The sequence below is a fragment of the Gossypium raimondii genome, chromosome 1 (genome assembly GCF_025698545.1).
Source record: "Gossypium raimondii isolate GPD5lz chromosome 1, ASM2569854v1, whole genome shotgun sequence".
Lineage (NCBI taxonomy): Eukaryota > Viridiplantae > Streptophyta > Magnoliopsida > Malvales > Malvaceae > Gossypium > Gossypium raimondii.
In genome coordinates, this window is record NC_068565.1 from 2,871,725 (window position 1) to 2,888,762 (window position 17,038).

Genomic DNA, 17,038 nt, shown 5'->3' on the forward strand with positions numbered 1-17,038 from the left:
TATTATCATCAGCAAGACAGCAACTGGTCTGGTTCTTTTCTAGAAATAGTTAGAAACATTAAGGAAGAACAATCTATGGCTATTAGGGGGCCATTTACCTATTATGTTTCAACCTAAGGATAAGACAAGTTTGCTCCATCTTAATATGAACATCAAGAAAATAGTGCAGCTTAGCTATTGACAATCACAAGAACTTAATTTCACTTATCACTATCGTATGACATGGTAACAACCTGTTTAAACAGCATTAAGAGTATCTTAGGGTACCTATATTTAAAAGAAAAGCCAAAATGGGGTCATATGAAACAACAGAAGAGGTCTGAGTTAATAAATACATAGGGGGCCTTGGATTGGGATCTACTATGAATGGTATTTAATTATTACCTGCCTTCTCTGTTAATCAGACATACTGGCTTTGTTTATTCAACTCTGGCTCAGTGTTATAATGGAATATGGACAGTGATAGCACAGGCTAGACCTGTCCACCCTGTGCCACTCTCACCACCACATAAGCTTCTTGGACCCTTTCATTATTCAAGATGTTCTAATAATGAAAAAGGCTCATTTATTCAACAGGTAAGCCAGATCAAGATGCAGCGGCTTATGTTAGTTATAGACAGATAAAAAGCTATTTAAAGTTTTTACCATTTAACCAAAACATCAAATTGTAGAGCCAGCCCCCACTTATTTCAAGCACTGTATAAATGTGTGTCATCTTGCTTAATGTGGGCATAACAAAGATGATATGGTTGAAATGATTGATGATGTAACCACACAACAAAAATAGGCAAATGATATGCATGGCGTACATTAAAATATGTTCTGTTAAATACACAAACTCAAGTGTCGGTGTCGCCTAGAGGTTATTATTCATTGTATGTTATTTTCACTACATGCATCATTTTAATCAATGGTAATTAAGTTTAGGATTAAATAATAGGCATAGGAAAAGAACAATGTATGTGATGTTTCAGAGAATATGCCCCTTTGAAAATTGAAAGAGTGCTACTGCAGGTGTTGAAGCGCATGCATATGATTTTTCCCATTTTTTATAAACAAAGGTGTTTCTTTCTTGTTATTGCCTAATGCTACGAAGAAGCTTACTTTAAAGCCTATTTTAGCCTATTGATACAGAGAGATGTTTTAGTGCATGTAAAGCTGTTTGTGAGAAAGATAAAAAAAGAAATGTTAAATAATACCGATAAAGTGAGCTTTTTTCTTCTTTGTTTTTTTTCTTATCCTCAAAACATGCTATCGCTCCTAAAGTAAGATACTCAAAAGATAAAAGCTAATCTTCCCCATCATTCTATCAACTCTATTGCTGACACAGGGCATTTTAACAGTACCAAGTCCACCACCTTGAAGAAGAAAAAAAGGGGCCTTTAAATGAAAAAGGTTGAAAAAGCTAACAATAGAAGGCAAAACAAGGGGTGATGAAACGATGCAATCTATATGACCCTGATTCTTTATTTATTGTTTAAGTATTCGTGTTGGATATATGTATTAAACTTATATTCGTACATGAGTATCCTACATTCATCCCGGTCCAAATAACATAGTATGCAGTTCATACCTGCCATAAATAGAGTTAGGTAAAGCTTGAATAAAGTGAAAAAGTGGAATATAATTAGACAACCTTTGTATAAACAATTACCATTTGTTTATGTTGAATGAATTAAGAAAAACTAAACCAAAGAGAATATTAGCAAAGATAGTGAGGCATATAACTTCAATGTCAAAGAAGTAAATATCTATGAAAAATACTAAATTAGAACTATATTTGTCAGCATATGGAATATTCTTAACTAATCAAGACAAGCTAAAGTTGCTTATCTTCTGCAGAATATGATAACACTCAGTTATACCAGTGATGCTTTATACCTTCTTTTTTTCTATATTTTTATAGTCCTTTCCATATCAGTTCCCACAATGACTATCATTTCATGGCATGAATAATTTTATTGAAAAAAAAATCTTGGTTAGGGTGGTTAAAGTGTAAAAATTAAAAAAAAAAAATCTATTTTCAGTCAAATATCCTTCATTTTGAAGGATGCCATCATTTCAACAAGTGTAAAGGCTGCAAAGCACAATGGTAAGTGAACATCTAAACATTCCACAAAGGGTTTTATGAGAGAAAAAAAAAGGGATAAAGCATAACATGATTGCAGCCATCAATACATGGATAGAACATTAAACAGTTCTATCATACATTTAATCGAACACATGGATATGTGTTCTTTCCACATGGTTTACTCTCAACTTAATAAAAATTAGATACATAGCAGCACCTATATCATTTCAATGCAAACATAGGACAGATACATCATCACAAATTATTAATGATAATAAATAGATTGACTGTATTAAAGTCATATACGAGCAAACAAATACAGGGGCAGCAACATAAATACAGAAGAGAGGTACTCACCCTTGTTCAACCACAATCATGAACTTCCGATAACGAACCGGGAAACCTGGTATTAGATTAGGTTAATCGTGTCGAATATATGACAAGTCTTGGGATCAAAATGTTCTAAACTGCCATAAAATGTTACAAACTTCTACAGTACATAGCAGATGAATGAACACACTATGATTTTGGTTCTATATGAAACTATCGCCCTAAAAATGGAATCATTTTAAGGCCTAATGCATATTGACCACCTTATCATAACTACAGTGACATCCCTAGTCTTGGCCACTATGAATTTGACAAGAGCTGAGCCCAAAACATATCTTATTTGAAGCCGAAATTGTTTGTAATGCTGGCATTCATGCACATTGTTCAGGCCCTAATGGTTACTAACTAGAATCTGTTTTGGGATTGAAAAAGGCAGCTGGAATTAATTCTTTTCTAGGTTCTCTTGATTCTTTCCTTTGGTGACTTTCACGTTATGTGATGAGTTCTTCACTATCAATAGTGACTGATCAATGTGCATGAATTGAGATTTTGACATATTATTACATTTTCATTCAGATAAAATAATATTTCTAAAATATCACAAGGCGAAGTGAAGCAAACAAATATTAAATGCTTTCATTGTTGGTTGAAACAAATCGATTAGACCGATCAAGTTTTTATTATCCTTAACTAAGCTTTTCATTCGAAACAAACCGATTGAAATCTAATGGGCAGTATGAGTATTTTCCACGCTCAAGGGAGATCAATTCAAAATTTATTCGACTAACGTTTTTATCATCTGTTAGAAAAATTTAAAAAAAATTAAAATCGATTGTAAATTCATATATTCATCTTAAGGAATTTGAATCCCAAACTATTAGACCTGTTCATGAATTTGCAACCCAACCCAACCCGAATTCAAATAAAATAAAATGAAATAAATTATTTTATTTAATTCAAGTATAAAATATAAGAATATTAATATACTACTACAAAAAGCTTATGAAGACATCAACAGCAAAAAGAAAGAGGGAAATTGAAGGATGGATTTAAGGTTTTCATGTAAAAAAATAAGTCTTGAAATACCCTATAAAATTAACAAAAGTGAGCTGTATTTTCTGGAATTAAAAGGACATAAAGGGTAGTTCCATTGAACCAGATCCAAACTAGAGGCAAGTTCGTCTAAAAGATTTAAGTAAAAGCCTAAATGGTATAATAAATAGTCGACTTACTTGATGCACAAGCAAGTTTAGTAAGCTTAGAAACTCCCTAAAAAGATTGAAGTATTATACTCGCACAAAAACCTCTAAATGAAGTTGGCATATGAAGATAAGAGATGTATAATGTCGATTGTAGTACATCATGATCATCATCAAAACACAAGCGTCTAAAAACGAAAGTACATCATATGGGTGAAAAAGCATCCATGCTAACAAAATATAACCAGACAGAAAACAAAACTAAATTGCAGCAAAGGTTATGCCACACAATCACAGTTACTCTCTCTTAGCTTACAGTTTGTCCTCGAACTCGGAAAGTGGGGTCATCTGTTCCTTCAATCCTTTCCTCTTGCGGATTTCGGCGACATGGGCTGCTGCCTGAGAGCCAGGTTCCAATGGGTCTGATGACATCATATCCCAGTGATCAAACACACATTGTGGGAAAGCTTGTCCTGATGTTGCAGCCCTCAAAGTGCTAGAGAATCCAAAGGACTCAATGACAGGAAGGTATGCCTTGATGTTGTAAAGTGGAGTGCCAGGTCTTTGCATTTCCTCGAATACGTGTCCACGCTTCTGGTTAAGAACACTGTAAATACCACCAAGTGCCTGCTCCGGGGCTTGGATCTCGACCAAGTAAACAGGTTCAAGAAGCCTTGGCTTGGCTGTGAGCTGAGAAGCATAGAAAACCCTCCTAGCTGTTGGAATGATCTGCCCACCACCTCTGTGGATGGCATCAGCATGGAGGACCACGTCACAGACTTCGAAGCAGATGGCTCTCATGTTTTCTTCAGCCAGGGCCCCTTCCTTTGATGCCCACTGGAACCCAGCAACAACTGAATCCTTAATTTCATTCAGATATTGAACTCCCTTACACATATCAACCACCATGTTAGGGCCAGTGGTCTCAGGGCCAAAACACCAAATCTTCTTAGCGAGATCTTTGTCCCAACCAAACTCCTCAGCCAGGATCTTGGAACGAACCTTAGGATCATCTCTTGGACCAATGCGTCCATCGTCAATGGCCTCAGCAAGACCTTCCTCCAAGGGTCGAGCTTCCATGTACAGACGATTGTGCTTGTTAGGAGATTTGCTCATCACTGTCCTGCAAGACCTCTCAAGGACAGTCTCACGGAATGACACAACAGGGTCTGATTTAATAATCTCAGCACCACCCATGAAATCTTCTTGTAAATCCTTGAGACAGATCTCAAGGTGGAGTTCACCAGCACCAGCAACAATGTGCTCTCCAGACTCTTCAATGGTACAGAGAACCATAGGATCAGACTTGGCCAAACGCTTAAGCCCTTCAACAAGTTTGGGAAGATCAGATGCAACCTTGCACTGAACAGCAACACGGACAACAGGGGAGACGGAAAACTTCATTGCACGAATTGGGTGGGCATCAACTTCCTTCTCGTTTGTCAAAGTAGCATTCTTGGTGATAAACTGATCCAAACCAACCATGGCAACTGTGTTACCACAAGGTACATCTTCAACAGTCTCCTGCTTCTTTCCCATCCAAATGACAGTTCTTTGCACACTCTTAACATACAAGTCTTTCTTCTCACCAGGGACATAGTTCGGGCCCATGATCCTAACCTTCAATCCAGTTGAGACTTTGCCAGAAAAGACACGACCAAAAGCAAAGAATCTGCCCTTATCAGAAGCAGGAATCATCTTTGAAACATAGAGCATAAGAGGACCCTCAGGATCACAGTTTCTGATAGCATTGGCATAGATATCATCAAGAGGACCCTCGTACAAGTTCTCAACACGATACTTCTGAGCCTTGCTAGGTGAGGGAAGGTGAAAGACCATCATTTCCAGGAGAGCATCGCTTGCAGGAAGCCACGTCTGCATCACACGCTTCATTAGGGCCTTCCCCATCAAGTCCTTCTCATCAGACTTCATGGTAACACCAAGCTTTTGCAACATTGGCCAGAGTTTATCCTTCTGGTCATTCATACAAGTGTTGATGATCTGCTTGATGGGTTCGTAACAGAACTGAACAAATCCACGCTTGCAGGTGGCAGAACCAGTGTTCTTGGTGGTCCACTTCTTGGTAGCTGGATCGAAGAAGTTCTCACCCCAAAGTCTTTCCATCATTTTTGACTCATCAACTCCAAACTTTGAGGCATACATTTTTGCAAAGTTGGTCAAGGTAAAAGCCCAACCATGCAAACCTGCAGAGAAGGCAACTGTCCCCTTCTCAGGGTAGACTTGAACATCACCAAGAAGAGGATCTTCGTATGTGGCCATGATGACATTAGCATTTTCGATCACTCTCTGAAATGTCTGGTAAGCCTCCTCTCCATCAACCTGGAGCTCAAGGAAGCACCTGTCCATCTTGTTAACAGTCAAGACAGGCCTGATCCTTTCACCGAGAGCCTGGCGGAGGACAGTCTCTGTTTGCACACAGACACCTTCAATACAATCAACAACCACAAGGGCACCATCAGTAATTCGAAGAGCAGCTGTGACCTCAGATGAAAAGTCAACGTGCCCAGGGGAATCAATAAGATTGATGAGGTACTCATTCCCATGCCTCTCGCCCTTGTAGCTCTTCAAAGAATCCTCACTCATTTCATAGTACAAAGAGATTCCAGTAGACTTGATTGTAATACCACGCTCAGCCTCATCTGCACGGGTATCTGTCATACGAACATCACCAGCAACTTCTTGTGCAATGATACCAGCAGCAGCCACAAGAGAATCGGTAAGAGTTGATTTCCCTGCATATAGAAAAAAACCTCAATCAGAACTAATACCAGCATTTTACATCAGCACAGCCACTTATATTAACAAGTGTCAATCATAAAGAAGTTAAAAACTAACTTCAATATCAGGCAAACATGGCTTTCAATTTGCGACTAATCTTAGCATAAGATCACTTCAAGCTAAAGTATACACATTGCTATTATCATCTTTCCAGATATCTAAAGCAGATGCAATTTCATACTTCAAGATGCGACAAATCGAACATAACAAATAGACAAGCATTATTGCATAACGACTTACTCCAACAAGCTTTGTTCTATTACATTAGGTTCAGTGATAACAAACATGATCGAAAAAATCATACCGTGATCCACATGGGCAATAACAGACATGTTACGGATGTTGTGTTTCCGGTCCATAATGGCACGGAGCTCCTCAGCTGTAAACTTCACCTGCAACACATCCAACATAACATAAATCAAAATGTCAAAGAAAAGACTCAAACAAATCCACAAAAAGGATACAATAATATACTCTCATTCAACTTACCATCTTGACTTGTCTTTAAATTGCCCCGAACAAAGAATCAAACTGCACAGCAAACAAAAACATATATAATTATTGGTCTTGCTAAAATGAATACATACACAGTAACATCAAAACAAGCACTATATATATCAAGATCTAAAATCATATCAGCTATACATAAAAGCATTCAGAAAGCTTGTAGAACCAATTAACAGCATAATTTACTACTAAAAACATTCATATTTCCTACAACATCGGGATCTAAGGCTAAAAACAAGAAGAAATGAACATAAGGATCTAAATCAAAGACAGATCTTAATTAAAAATGAAAGGGATAAAAAAAAAGAACAAACCTGGGAGAGAAAGGCGGCGAAAGAAAATAAAGAGACGAAGATTTTGAGGGTGGAGCAAATGAGGGATTTATAGTCGATGAGATACAAGCAGTGCGTTTGAGTGAGTGAGCATTAACGTATGTCAGCTAGGGTTTTTCTCCTCTCTTTTGCTTATTGGGCATGGGCTGTTAGTGCAGTTGGTTTTTTTGGGCTTTTAATGCTGTTCTTCTCTGTAAAGTAAGAAATTTTATTTTAAGCTTAATCCATAAATTAGTATTTAAACTACTTTCATATTACTTACTAAGGGTGAGTTTGGATAGACAGTGTGTTTACTTACGGTTAGTGTAAAAACAGCGGTGGCGGTGAGATTAGATACTGTAGCGATACTGTAGCTTGAGACAAAAAGTAAGCTAAACGCACCGCACCACACCAATCGCCCATCCAAACCCACCCTAAATCTTTTTTTAGTATAAGTGGTGCCTAGATTTACTAATAGCCTGGCTTAAAGGTCCGCTTGAAAAGTGAGAGAGTTTGGAAAAAATATATAGACTCAAAAATGGGCTTGAAAAAAAAATAAGGTCCTTTTTCAAATGAACCGAGCCTTGGGTAAAATTTTTTTTGCCTAAGCCCCGCCTGATCCGAATTTGTAAAAAAAACTGTTGTTTTTTTACTGTTTTGTCATTGTTTTGCTATTATTTTGTTGTTATTGTTTGAATATTGTATAACTCTTATTTTATTATTAATTTTGTTACTAATGTGGAGATATTTGCTTGCTAAGTTGCAATTATCTTAATGTTATTTAGGTAAATTTTTTAACTTTTTTTGTATTTGTTGGGAAACATTTATTTTAATGTTTTTTATTATATTTGATATATTATATTTTTAAAATTTGTTTTTATATAAAAAAATTTAATACGGCCGGGCCAGTCAAGTTCGTGTTTTAGCATTTTCATCTAGGCCATGCTTGGACAAAATTTTAGGCCCATTTTTCAGGCTAAATCAGGCCCAAGCCTAGAAAATGGGCCTAGATTTTTTACTTGACAAGACTCGACCCATGGACAATTCTAGTGGTACCTAAACTACTTTTTTTTTCCTAAGTTGGTACATTTATTAGTCAAACAATTAAGTTTATTTAAAAAAAGGTTTAACTCATAAATTAGTACTTAAACTATACTCTTTTTTCCAAGTTGGTATTTTAACCTCTCTTTTTTTCACAAATGGTACCTATATTATTCTTCTTTTACCCATTTTATACCAAAATGTTATATCAGTTAAAAAAATTCCAACCAATAATAAACTTCCACATCATATAAACTTTAAAAAAATTTAATTCTTTTATTTTCCTTTACTCGACCTAACAGGATCGAAAAAGTTATTTCATCGATCAGAGACTATTTTTTAAAATCGGACCAGACCAACTAGTCGAACCAAGTATCGATCGGGGTACTAGTCCAGAGATAGGACTTGAATCGATTAACCTGCAAGTCGATATAGATTGATTTAACCAAGCTAAAAAAATGGTAGAATCATTTTTCTCTATTTTTTAATTTTATGAAATTTTTAATTGGTTATCTTCTTTTGTTTTTAATAGACTTAACAGTCTAACTAACAGAGGTACCAACTTAGGAAAAAAAAGTAGTTTGGGTATTACTTGTGACAAAAAAAAATATTTAGGTATCAAAATGGGAAAAATGCATAGTTTGGGTACCGATTTGTGGGTTAAGCCCTTTTTTTTTTATAAATAAACTTAACAGTTTAACTAACCGATGTACCAACTTGGGAAAAAAAGTAGCTTAAATATTCTTGTGACAAAAAAAAACGTTTAGATATCAAGATGATAAAAAATACATATAATTTAAGTACCAATTTGTGAATTAAATCCTTATTTTACAAGTAGAGTTGAAATGCAATCATGCATCTTATTTTTAAAATAATTATTGTAATACCTAAAATTTTTACAATAAGATATTATCTTTGATATAGTAAGAAAATAAAGTGACAAAAAGAAGAATTTGGAGTTATGAAAATATTGGGAAGTATATTATGACATATTAATTAAAGAAAGGATTAAATTGCAAAAGTGAGAAAAGTTTTGTTACCCAAGAGTAAATACTCAAAATTTAAGGGTTAAAGTATAAATATAAAAAGTTGAAGGACCAACAGTGTAAATATTTTAAGGGTGGAATAATCTAGAAACTAAGGAAAATGGATGAATTGTGACCAAATTGAATAGATGAAGAATTATGAGGACTAAATCATAATTTTACCAAATTAAGTGATGACTGAAGGATGGAATTTTAAAATATCTAAAGGGCAAAATGGTCAATTAGAAGAAAGAAAAATCTAGAAAATAATGATGATGTTGGAGATATTTTAGATTAAATAAATATTAGTTTATTAATATTTTAATTTGATTTTAAATGATATTTTATCATTTTATTATTATTTTATTTAGTATATATATATGGAAGAAAAGATGAAGAATCATCATATTCTCCTATGCATTCCAACGTATGAAGAGAAAAGAAAGAAAGAAACTTTCTTTTCTTTACAATTTGGTCTTCTCACTAAAAATTCACCATTTTCACTTAAAAATCAAAGAAATTTCCATAACCACCAAGAGAGAAAATTGATAAGGAGACCATGGGGAGCTAGAATATCAAGTTAGATTCAAGAAATAAAGGCTAGAGAAGAGAGAAAATCAAGTTAAAGATGGAAATCAGTAGAGTAAGATAAGAACATCAAGATTTCAATATATTTTTGAGTTTGATATTATTGAAAAAGTATGAAATTGATGTTAATGTAGGGTTTTGTTATATAAGGTTCTATGTTCTTGATATTTTAGTGAAGGGAAACAAGAGGAATTGATATAAAATATTGTAGAGAAAGGAAAGGAGGGTGTTATAAATTTGATTATCAACATCTTGCACTAAAACAGTTTTGGACAGCAGCGGTAGGTTAACTTTGAAAAATCACCATAAATCGTAGAAATTGAATTAGAGAATGAAAAAAATATGGAATTAAATCTTATTGAGTCTAGTTTCTCATAAAAGAAACGGTGTAAGCAATGAAATTGTAAATCATGAGTTATAATAAATTTTGTGAGATAAGGTCAGAATGATTTCGGGTTCCCCTATTCTGAGATTGGAAAATCATCAAAAATTGGATAAAAATGATTAGGGGCTTAAATTTATATGTTTAAAATAGAAATAGACGGGAACATTATCCGAATCCTGTACGAGGAGATAATTAATTTTTAGTGAAGAAGGGTCAAAACTGTCAGACAGCAGAATAGGGATGAATTTAAAGAATAAACTGTACTTATTGGTTAAACAAAAAATTCTAAAAATTTTATAGTAAGAAGATATGTGAGTCTAGTTTCATTTAAAATTAACGGATCTCAATTTAGAGTTACGTAGCTCAAGATATAAATAATTTTGTGACTATGACTCAAGTGGACACTTTGAATGAACAAATAAATAAATAATGAAATTATAGATAATGTTACATATAAGCATGTTATATACATTTAAGGATGTGGAATGGAGAGGAGGAGGAGGAAAACATATGATTATTCAACTAGCATGAGTTTTCATTAAAATGACTAATTTGCATGTTTTAGGTTAGGGACTAAATTGAATAAAAGTAAAATTTTAAAGGTAAATTTGTAAAAATATCAAAAAGTGACCAAATTGCATGAAATGAATTGTTTTATTATTTAAATTAATAAATTGAATGAAATATTAATTTAGATCAAGATTTGGTGGAAATTCGAGGAAAATAGAAAATTGCCAAAATGTCCCTGAATTTTGGTATTTCTGCAATTTAGCCTGGTAAGTTCGTATGAACTATATTTTGTATAATTTTAATTAAAGTGAATGTTATTAGGTGATGAATATTATATAAATATGTATTTTATTATTGGAATTGAATTATTATTGGTAATATGTATAATTATTAGATGCATTGAAATGATTATCGGAAGCTCGATTGGATTGGAAGCTTGTCGGAGATATATCACACTATCCATTGGTTCTATCAGTAATTTTGGATTATTTGATTCTGGTTATAATTGCATGAATAAATTAAATTGGCCAACGTTAGCTCATTAATGTTTTGATTTTGATTGGTTATAAATATGAATGCTTGATGAAATAATGAAATGTTTGTAAATTAATTTGTAAACTCCGGTAATGTCCTATAACCCTATTCTGGCGATGGATATGGGTTAGGGGTGGTACAATTATTTTTTAAATGAGGTATGTCTTACATTTTGAACATTGTTTGTGTAATCTAAAATTTTCGTTGACATTATATTAAATAAATTTTTAAAATAATATTTATATTATGTTTAAGCTACTAAGTGTGATGAGTTAATCTTAATTCATTTAAAAGATTCTTATCAAACTTAAAATTCAAGTGTTATTTGGAGTTTGGGTTTGGTTTAAAAATGACTATTTTGAAGAGCTTATTTAAATTTGAAACTTGGGGTATTGGAGGATCAGGCAAAACTACTTTTGTTTTGTTGAAGGAACTGATGATTTCTTTAAGAAGAGTAAAAAATATTTTAATAATTGATCGCGTTCTACTGTGCATGTGTTGGGACTTAGAAATATGCAATTTAGATAAATAATTGAAGTGCGATATCTACAAGCGAATAGGTTGTAATATAGTTTAAGTTTACAATTAAACATTAGAAAGTATTCCGAGGATTGTACTCAATGGATTGTTAGATTGGTGAAAATTAGTACAAAATTAATTACTTGAAAATAATTACTCTTCTAGTTGAGTTACAAATTAGTAGTGCGATTTCCGTATTAAAATAATAATAAAAGTAATTATATATATTGAACTAAACCTAGGTTAAACTATCGAATTTCTTATTCCTTATTTCAACGATGCGAGCTACTTAGTCTAGAATCAATTGAATCACTAATTTATTAATTAAGCCAATAATTGTGTTATTTACCATTCTTAATTAGGAATACCCATTAGATCTCATCTTTGGTAACCTAAGATGCCCTTTCGGTCTCACCGCTTAGCATAAGTCTACTAAAGGCTTAACCAATAAGATACCCTTTCGGTCTCACCTATCTAAATGTTTTAGTAGGGTTCGTCAATCCTAGTATACTAAGTTATTAAGCAAACCTGAATAAATACCTAATTTTAGATAGTTATACACTTAATCGATTAATCAACTACCCAATTGATTCATGTGAGATATATATATATAGAAGCGCAAGTTTATTCTAATAGTTACACAAACATTCAATTAACAAAATTAATGAAAGATATATAGATAAAAATGAGAAAAAGAATGCTTATTGATGGATCAATTTAACAGACGAATTCGAACATTCTCCGCTCTCAATCTTCTCAACTTCAAATAGAAGAACTCGATTAAGAAAACATAAAAGAAAACCTAATCTAAAGAATTAAGAATTAAGAAGATATGTGAGTCTAGTTTCATTTAAAATTAACGGATCTCAATTTAGAGTTACGTAGCTCAAGATATAAATAATTTTGTGACTATGACTCAAGTGGACACTTTGAATGAACAAATAAATAAATAATGAAATTATAGATAATGTTACATATAAGCATGTTATATACATTTAAGGATGTGGAATGGAGAGGAGGAGGAGGAAAACATATGATTATTCAACTAGCATGAGTTTTCATTAAAAATGACTAATTTGCATGTTTTAGGTTCGGGGACTAAATTGAATAAAAGTAAAATTTTAAAGGTAAATTTGTAAAAATATCAAAAAGTGACCAAATTGCATGAAATGAATTGTTTTATTATTTAAATTAATAAATTGAATGAAATATTAATTTAGATCAAGATTTGGTGGAAATTCGAGGAAAATAGAAAATTGCCAAAATGTCCCTGAATTTTGGTATTTCTGCAATTTAGCCTGGTAAGTTCGTATGAACTATATTTTGTATAATTTTAATTAAAGTGAATGTTATTAGGTGATGAATATTATATAAATATGTATTTTATTATTGGAATTGAATTATTATTGGTAATATGTATAATTATTAGATGCATTGAAATGATTATCAAGCTCGATTGGATTGGAAGCTTGTGAGATATATCACACTATCCATTGGTTCTATCAAGTAATTTTGGATTATTTGATTCTGGTTATAATTGCATGAATAAATTAAATTGGCCAACGTTAGCTCATTAATGTTTTGATTTTGATTGGTTATAAATATGAATGCTTGATGAAATAATGAAATGTTTGTAAATTAATTTGTAAACTCCGTAATGTCCTATAACCCTATTCTGGCGATGGATATGGGTTAGGGTGGTACAATTATTTTTAAATGAGGTATGTCTTACATTTTGAACATTGTTTGTGTAATCTAAAATTTTCGTTGACATTATATTAAATAAATTTTAAAATAATATTTATATTATGTTTAAGCTACTAAGTGTGATGAGTTAATCTTAATTCATTTAAAAGATTCTTATCAAACTTAAAATTCAAGTGTTATTTGGAGTTTGGGTTTGGTTTAAAAATGACTATTTTGAAGAGCTTATTTAAATTTGAAACTTGGGGTATTGGAGGATCAGGCAAAACTACTTTTGTTTTGTTGAAGGAACTGATGATTTCTTTAAGAAGAGTAAAAATATTTTAATAATTGATCGCGTTTCATCTGCATGTGTTGGGACTTAGAAATATGCAATTTAGATAAATAATTGAAGTGCGATATCTACAAGCGAATAGGTTGTAATATAGTTTAAGTTTACAATTAAACATTAGAAAGTATTCCGAGGATTGTACTCAATGGATTGTTAGATTGGTGAAAATTAGTACAAAATTAATTACTTGAAAATAATTACTCTTCTAGTTGAGTTACAAATTAGTAGTGCGATTTCCGTATTAAAATAATAATAAAAGTAATTATATATATTGAACTAAACCTAGGTTAAACTATCAGAATTTCTTATTCCTTATTTCAACGATGCGAGCTACTTAGTCTAGAATCAATTGAATCACTAATTTATTAATTAAGCCAATAATTGTGTTATTTACCATTCTTAATTAGGAATACCCATTAGATCTCATCTTTGGTAACCTAAGATGCCCTTTCGGTCTCACCGCTTAGCATAAGTCTACTAAAGGCTTAACCAATAAGATACCCTTTCGGTCTCACCTATCTAAATGTTTTAGTAGGGTCGTCAATCCTAGTATACTAAGTTATTAAGCAAACCTGAATAAATACCTAATTTTAGATAGTTATACACTTAATCGATTAATCAACTACCCAATTGATTCATGTGAGATATATATATATAGAAGCGCAAGTTTATTCTAATAGTTACACAAACATTCAATTAACAAAATTAATGAAAGATATATAGATAAAAAATGAGAAAAAGAATGCTTATTGATGGATCAATTTAACAGCACGAATTCGGAACATTCTCCGCTCTCAATCTTCTCAACTTCGAAATAGAAGAACTCTGATTAAGAAAACATAAAAGAAAACCTAATCTAAAGAATTAAGAATCGAAGAATGAATGAAATACTCTATGAAGCCCCCTAATTATGGTTATAAGGTGAGTTATTAGACTAAAATCGAAGTACTAAGATGTCCCTTTAATTAATACAACACTTAGGGTTTTAAACCCGAAAAAAACCTTGAATTGCCCCATGAAAATGTGGAGCCCTTGCTCGTCGCGACGTCACATACTGTTTATAGCTTTTTCTTGCTTCGTTCTTTGGTGTCGCGACTTTTGTAGCTCGATGTTGCAACAGGCACTCCTGTGTCATTCTCGAGACTATTTTCAACTCGATCTTTAATGCTGCGACTTTCATGCTTCATTGTCACGACATTGGCATCCATTTCAACCCGAAATTGCATCTTTAGCTCCCGATTCACCCTACATAACCACAACCTTATTTAAGTATCGAGATATTATAAAAACTATTAGAAAACATAAATTACTACTTCAACTCGTAAAAAAAACATAAATAAATATTGAATTGACTTGATTTAGTTATTAAACAAATTGAAGTTACGTGAAAATTTATATAAATAACATGTAAATCGTGACGATCAATAATAATATTTTTAATCAAAAAGAATTATATTTTAAAATGAAAAATCAAGACATAAGGCACAATTTAATTGGTTGATTTTTTTAATTTTTGTTAAGTTTTGGGTTAAAAGCTATAACAAAGAAATATTTTAAGTACTAGAATTGGCCAAAAAATTTAAGTGCCAAACTAATATATATATTTCAAAGATCAAATAGTAAATTAAGCCAATAAATATTAGTTTTATAAAATATTTCAACATAATTTTTTCCCATGAGCGTGCCATCGTTTAATTTGTTTTCGGATAATTTTATTTTATTAAAATTGTAAGAGCGAATTTTTTAAAGTAAAATGTAAAATGTAAAATATTTTATAAAATGCTTATTTTTATTAGTTCAAATAATAGAGTGGAATCAAATCCTTATCGAACAAGCTTTGCTTCAATCCGATTCAAATTTAAATAAACGTTTTAATTTTATTTTTTGAATTACAATTCAACTCCATTGATAAATATTTAAGTACTCAATTCTTTTTAAAAAAAATCTTGAGTGATTCGTAATGAAACTTAGGCAGGTCAGTTGGTATAATTGTGGCAAGCCATCTAGTGCAGAAATCGAAGAATACATGATGAAGAGGAACTTCATAGATCTCCAAAAGGAGGAGGAAATTGCCTATCTGAGAAGTTGAGCAAACTTTCATGTTCTATACAGTAACATTATAAAAGAATAATAATAGCAAGTAAACTGAGCAGATTCAGAAGCAATGCTACTATAAGCAATAACACTCGTAAGATTAATAATAGAATAAGTGCTAACATTCTCCACCCCTTTTACTTACGCAAACATTTCACTATATCTTCCCAATAATCAATATGGATAATATTTTAATATGATCAAAATAAGTCTTTAAATCTACAGTATATGTTACCAAGTTATTCAATCTAATCTCTTCAAAATAAAAAAAATTGATTTCCGTGATCTAATTCAAACGAAAAGATATTCTTTAGATATCATAAATAGGTTAGCTCATGTCTAAAATATCAGCAAAGTAATAGCCCAAGACTCTTGACAACATTATGAAAAAATTATAAGCTGAACAATACCCAATACTAGTAAACATTGCTCCTTATGGCTCCTCGTAAACTGCTTTGACAAATTATTTCATATCTTATCATTTATTGTGTTTCAGAGATGCAAGAAGATTATGACTTTTTAGGGGCGTGGTGTGAAAGCTCCCACTCAACTTATAAGGAATTTCTTCATTTCACATTTGGAATTTTAATGGTTTTGTCTTACCAACGAAGGTGCCTCGCGATGCTGTGTTGTGCAAGAAAGCATGTCATTTCAACAGACCAGTTTTTTCCAATTACGTGAGTGGCCTATTTTCCTTAGACATTTATCTTCAAGATAAGATTTCTCATATACCTTTTTGACTGACTTTAGGGTAGGGAAAAAAAGTACAAAACTCCCAACAAATTGGCAACATCAACCTCATCAATGATCCACACATGACATGCAAGTTTATCCTTCATACTCTTCGGTGTGAACAATGGCTCCTTGTTTGAGAGAAAAGCTCATCATCACCTAATGCCATAGCCCTCAATTTTCTCCCCATTCCGATGGATAGATTCAACACTAACAAGTGCCTCCCTTATCTGAAAAAATAACTATATTAAGTGTGTGTCCGAGAGTATTAATGAATGGATATTATAATTTTACGAAAAATTATATATATATAAATTTATTAAGAGTTCGAGGATAATAGTAAAATATATTAAATTTT

General features: G+C 32.3%; 1 protein-coding gene across 1 annotated transcript; it reads right to left on the reverse strand.

The window, feature by feature from the left end:
* Positions 1 to 3,708: 3,708 nt before the first annotated feature.
* Positions 3,709 to 7,344, reverse strand: LOC105775762 (elongation factor 2). The gene is made up of 4 exons (XM_012598246.2): positions 7,221 to 7,344; positions 6,889 to 6,930; positions 6,704 to 6,791; positions 3,709 to 6,353 (listed from the first exon to the last, which is right to left on the reverse strand). The coding sequence occupies exons 2-4, from the start codon at positions 6,889 to 6,891 to the stop codon at positions 3,913 to 3,915; spliced, it is 2,532 nt and encodes an 843-aa protein (XP_012453700.1). The 5' UTR covers positions 6,892 to 6,930; positions 7,221 to 7,344; the 3' UTR covers positions 3,709 to 3,912.
* Between the last annotated feature and the right edge of the window lie 9,694 nt (positions 7,345 to 17,038).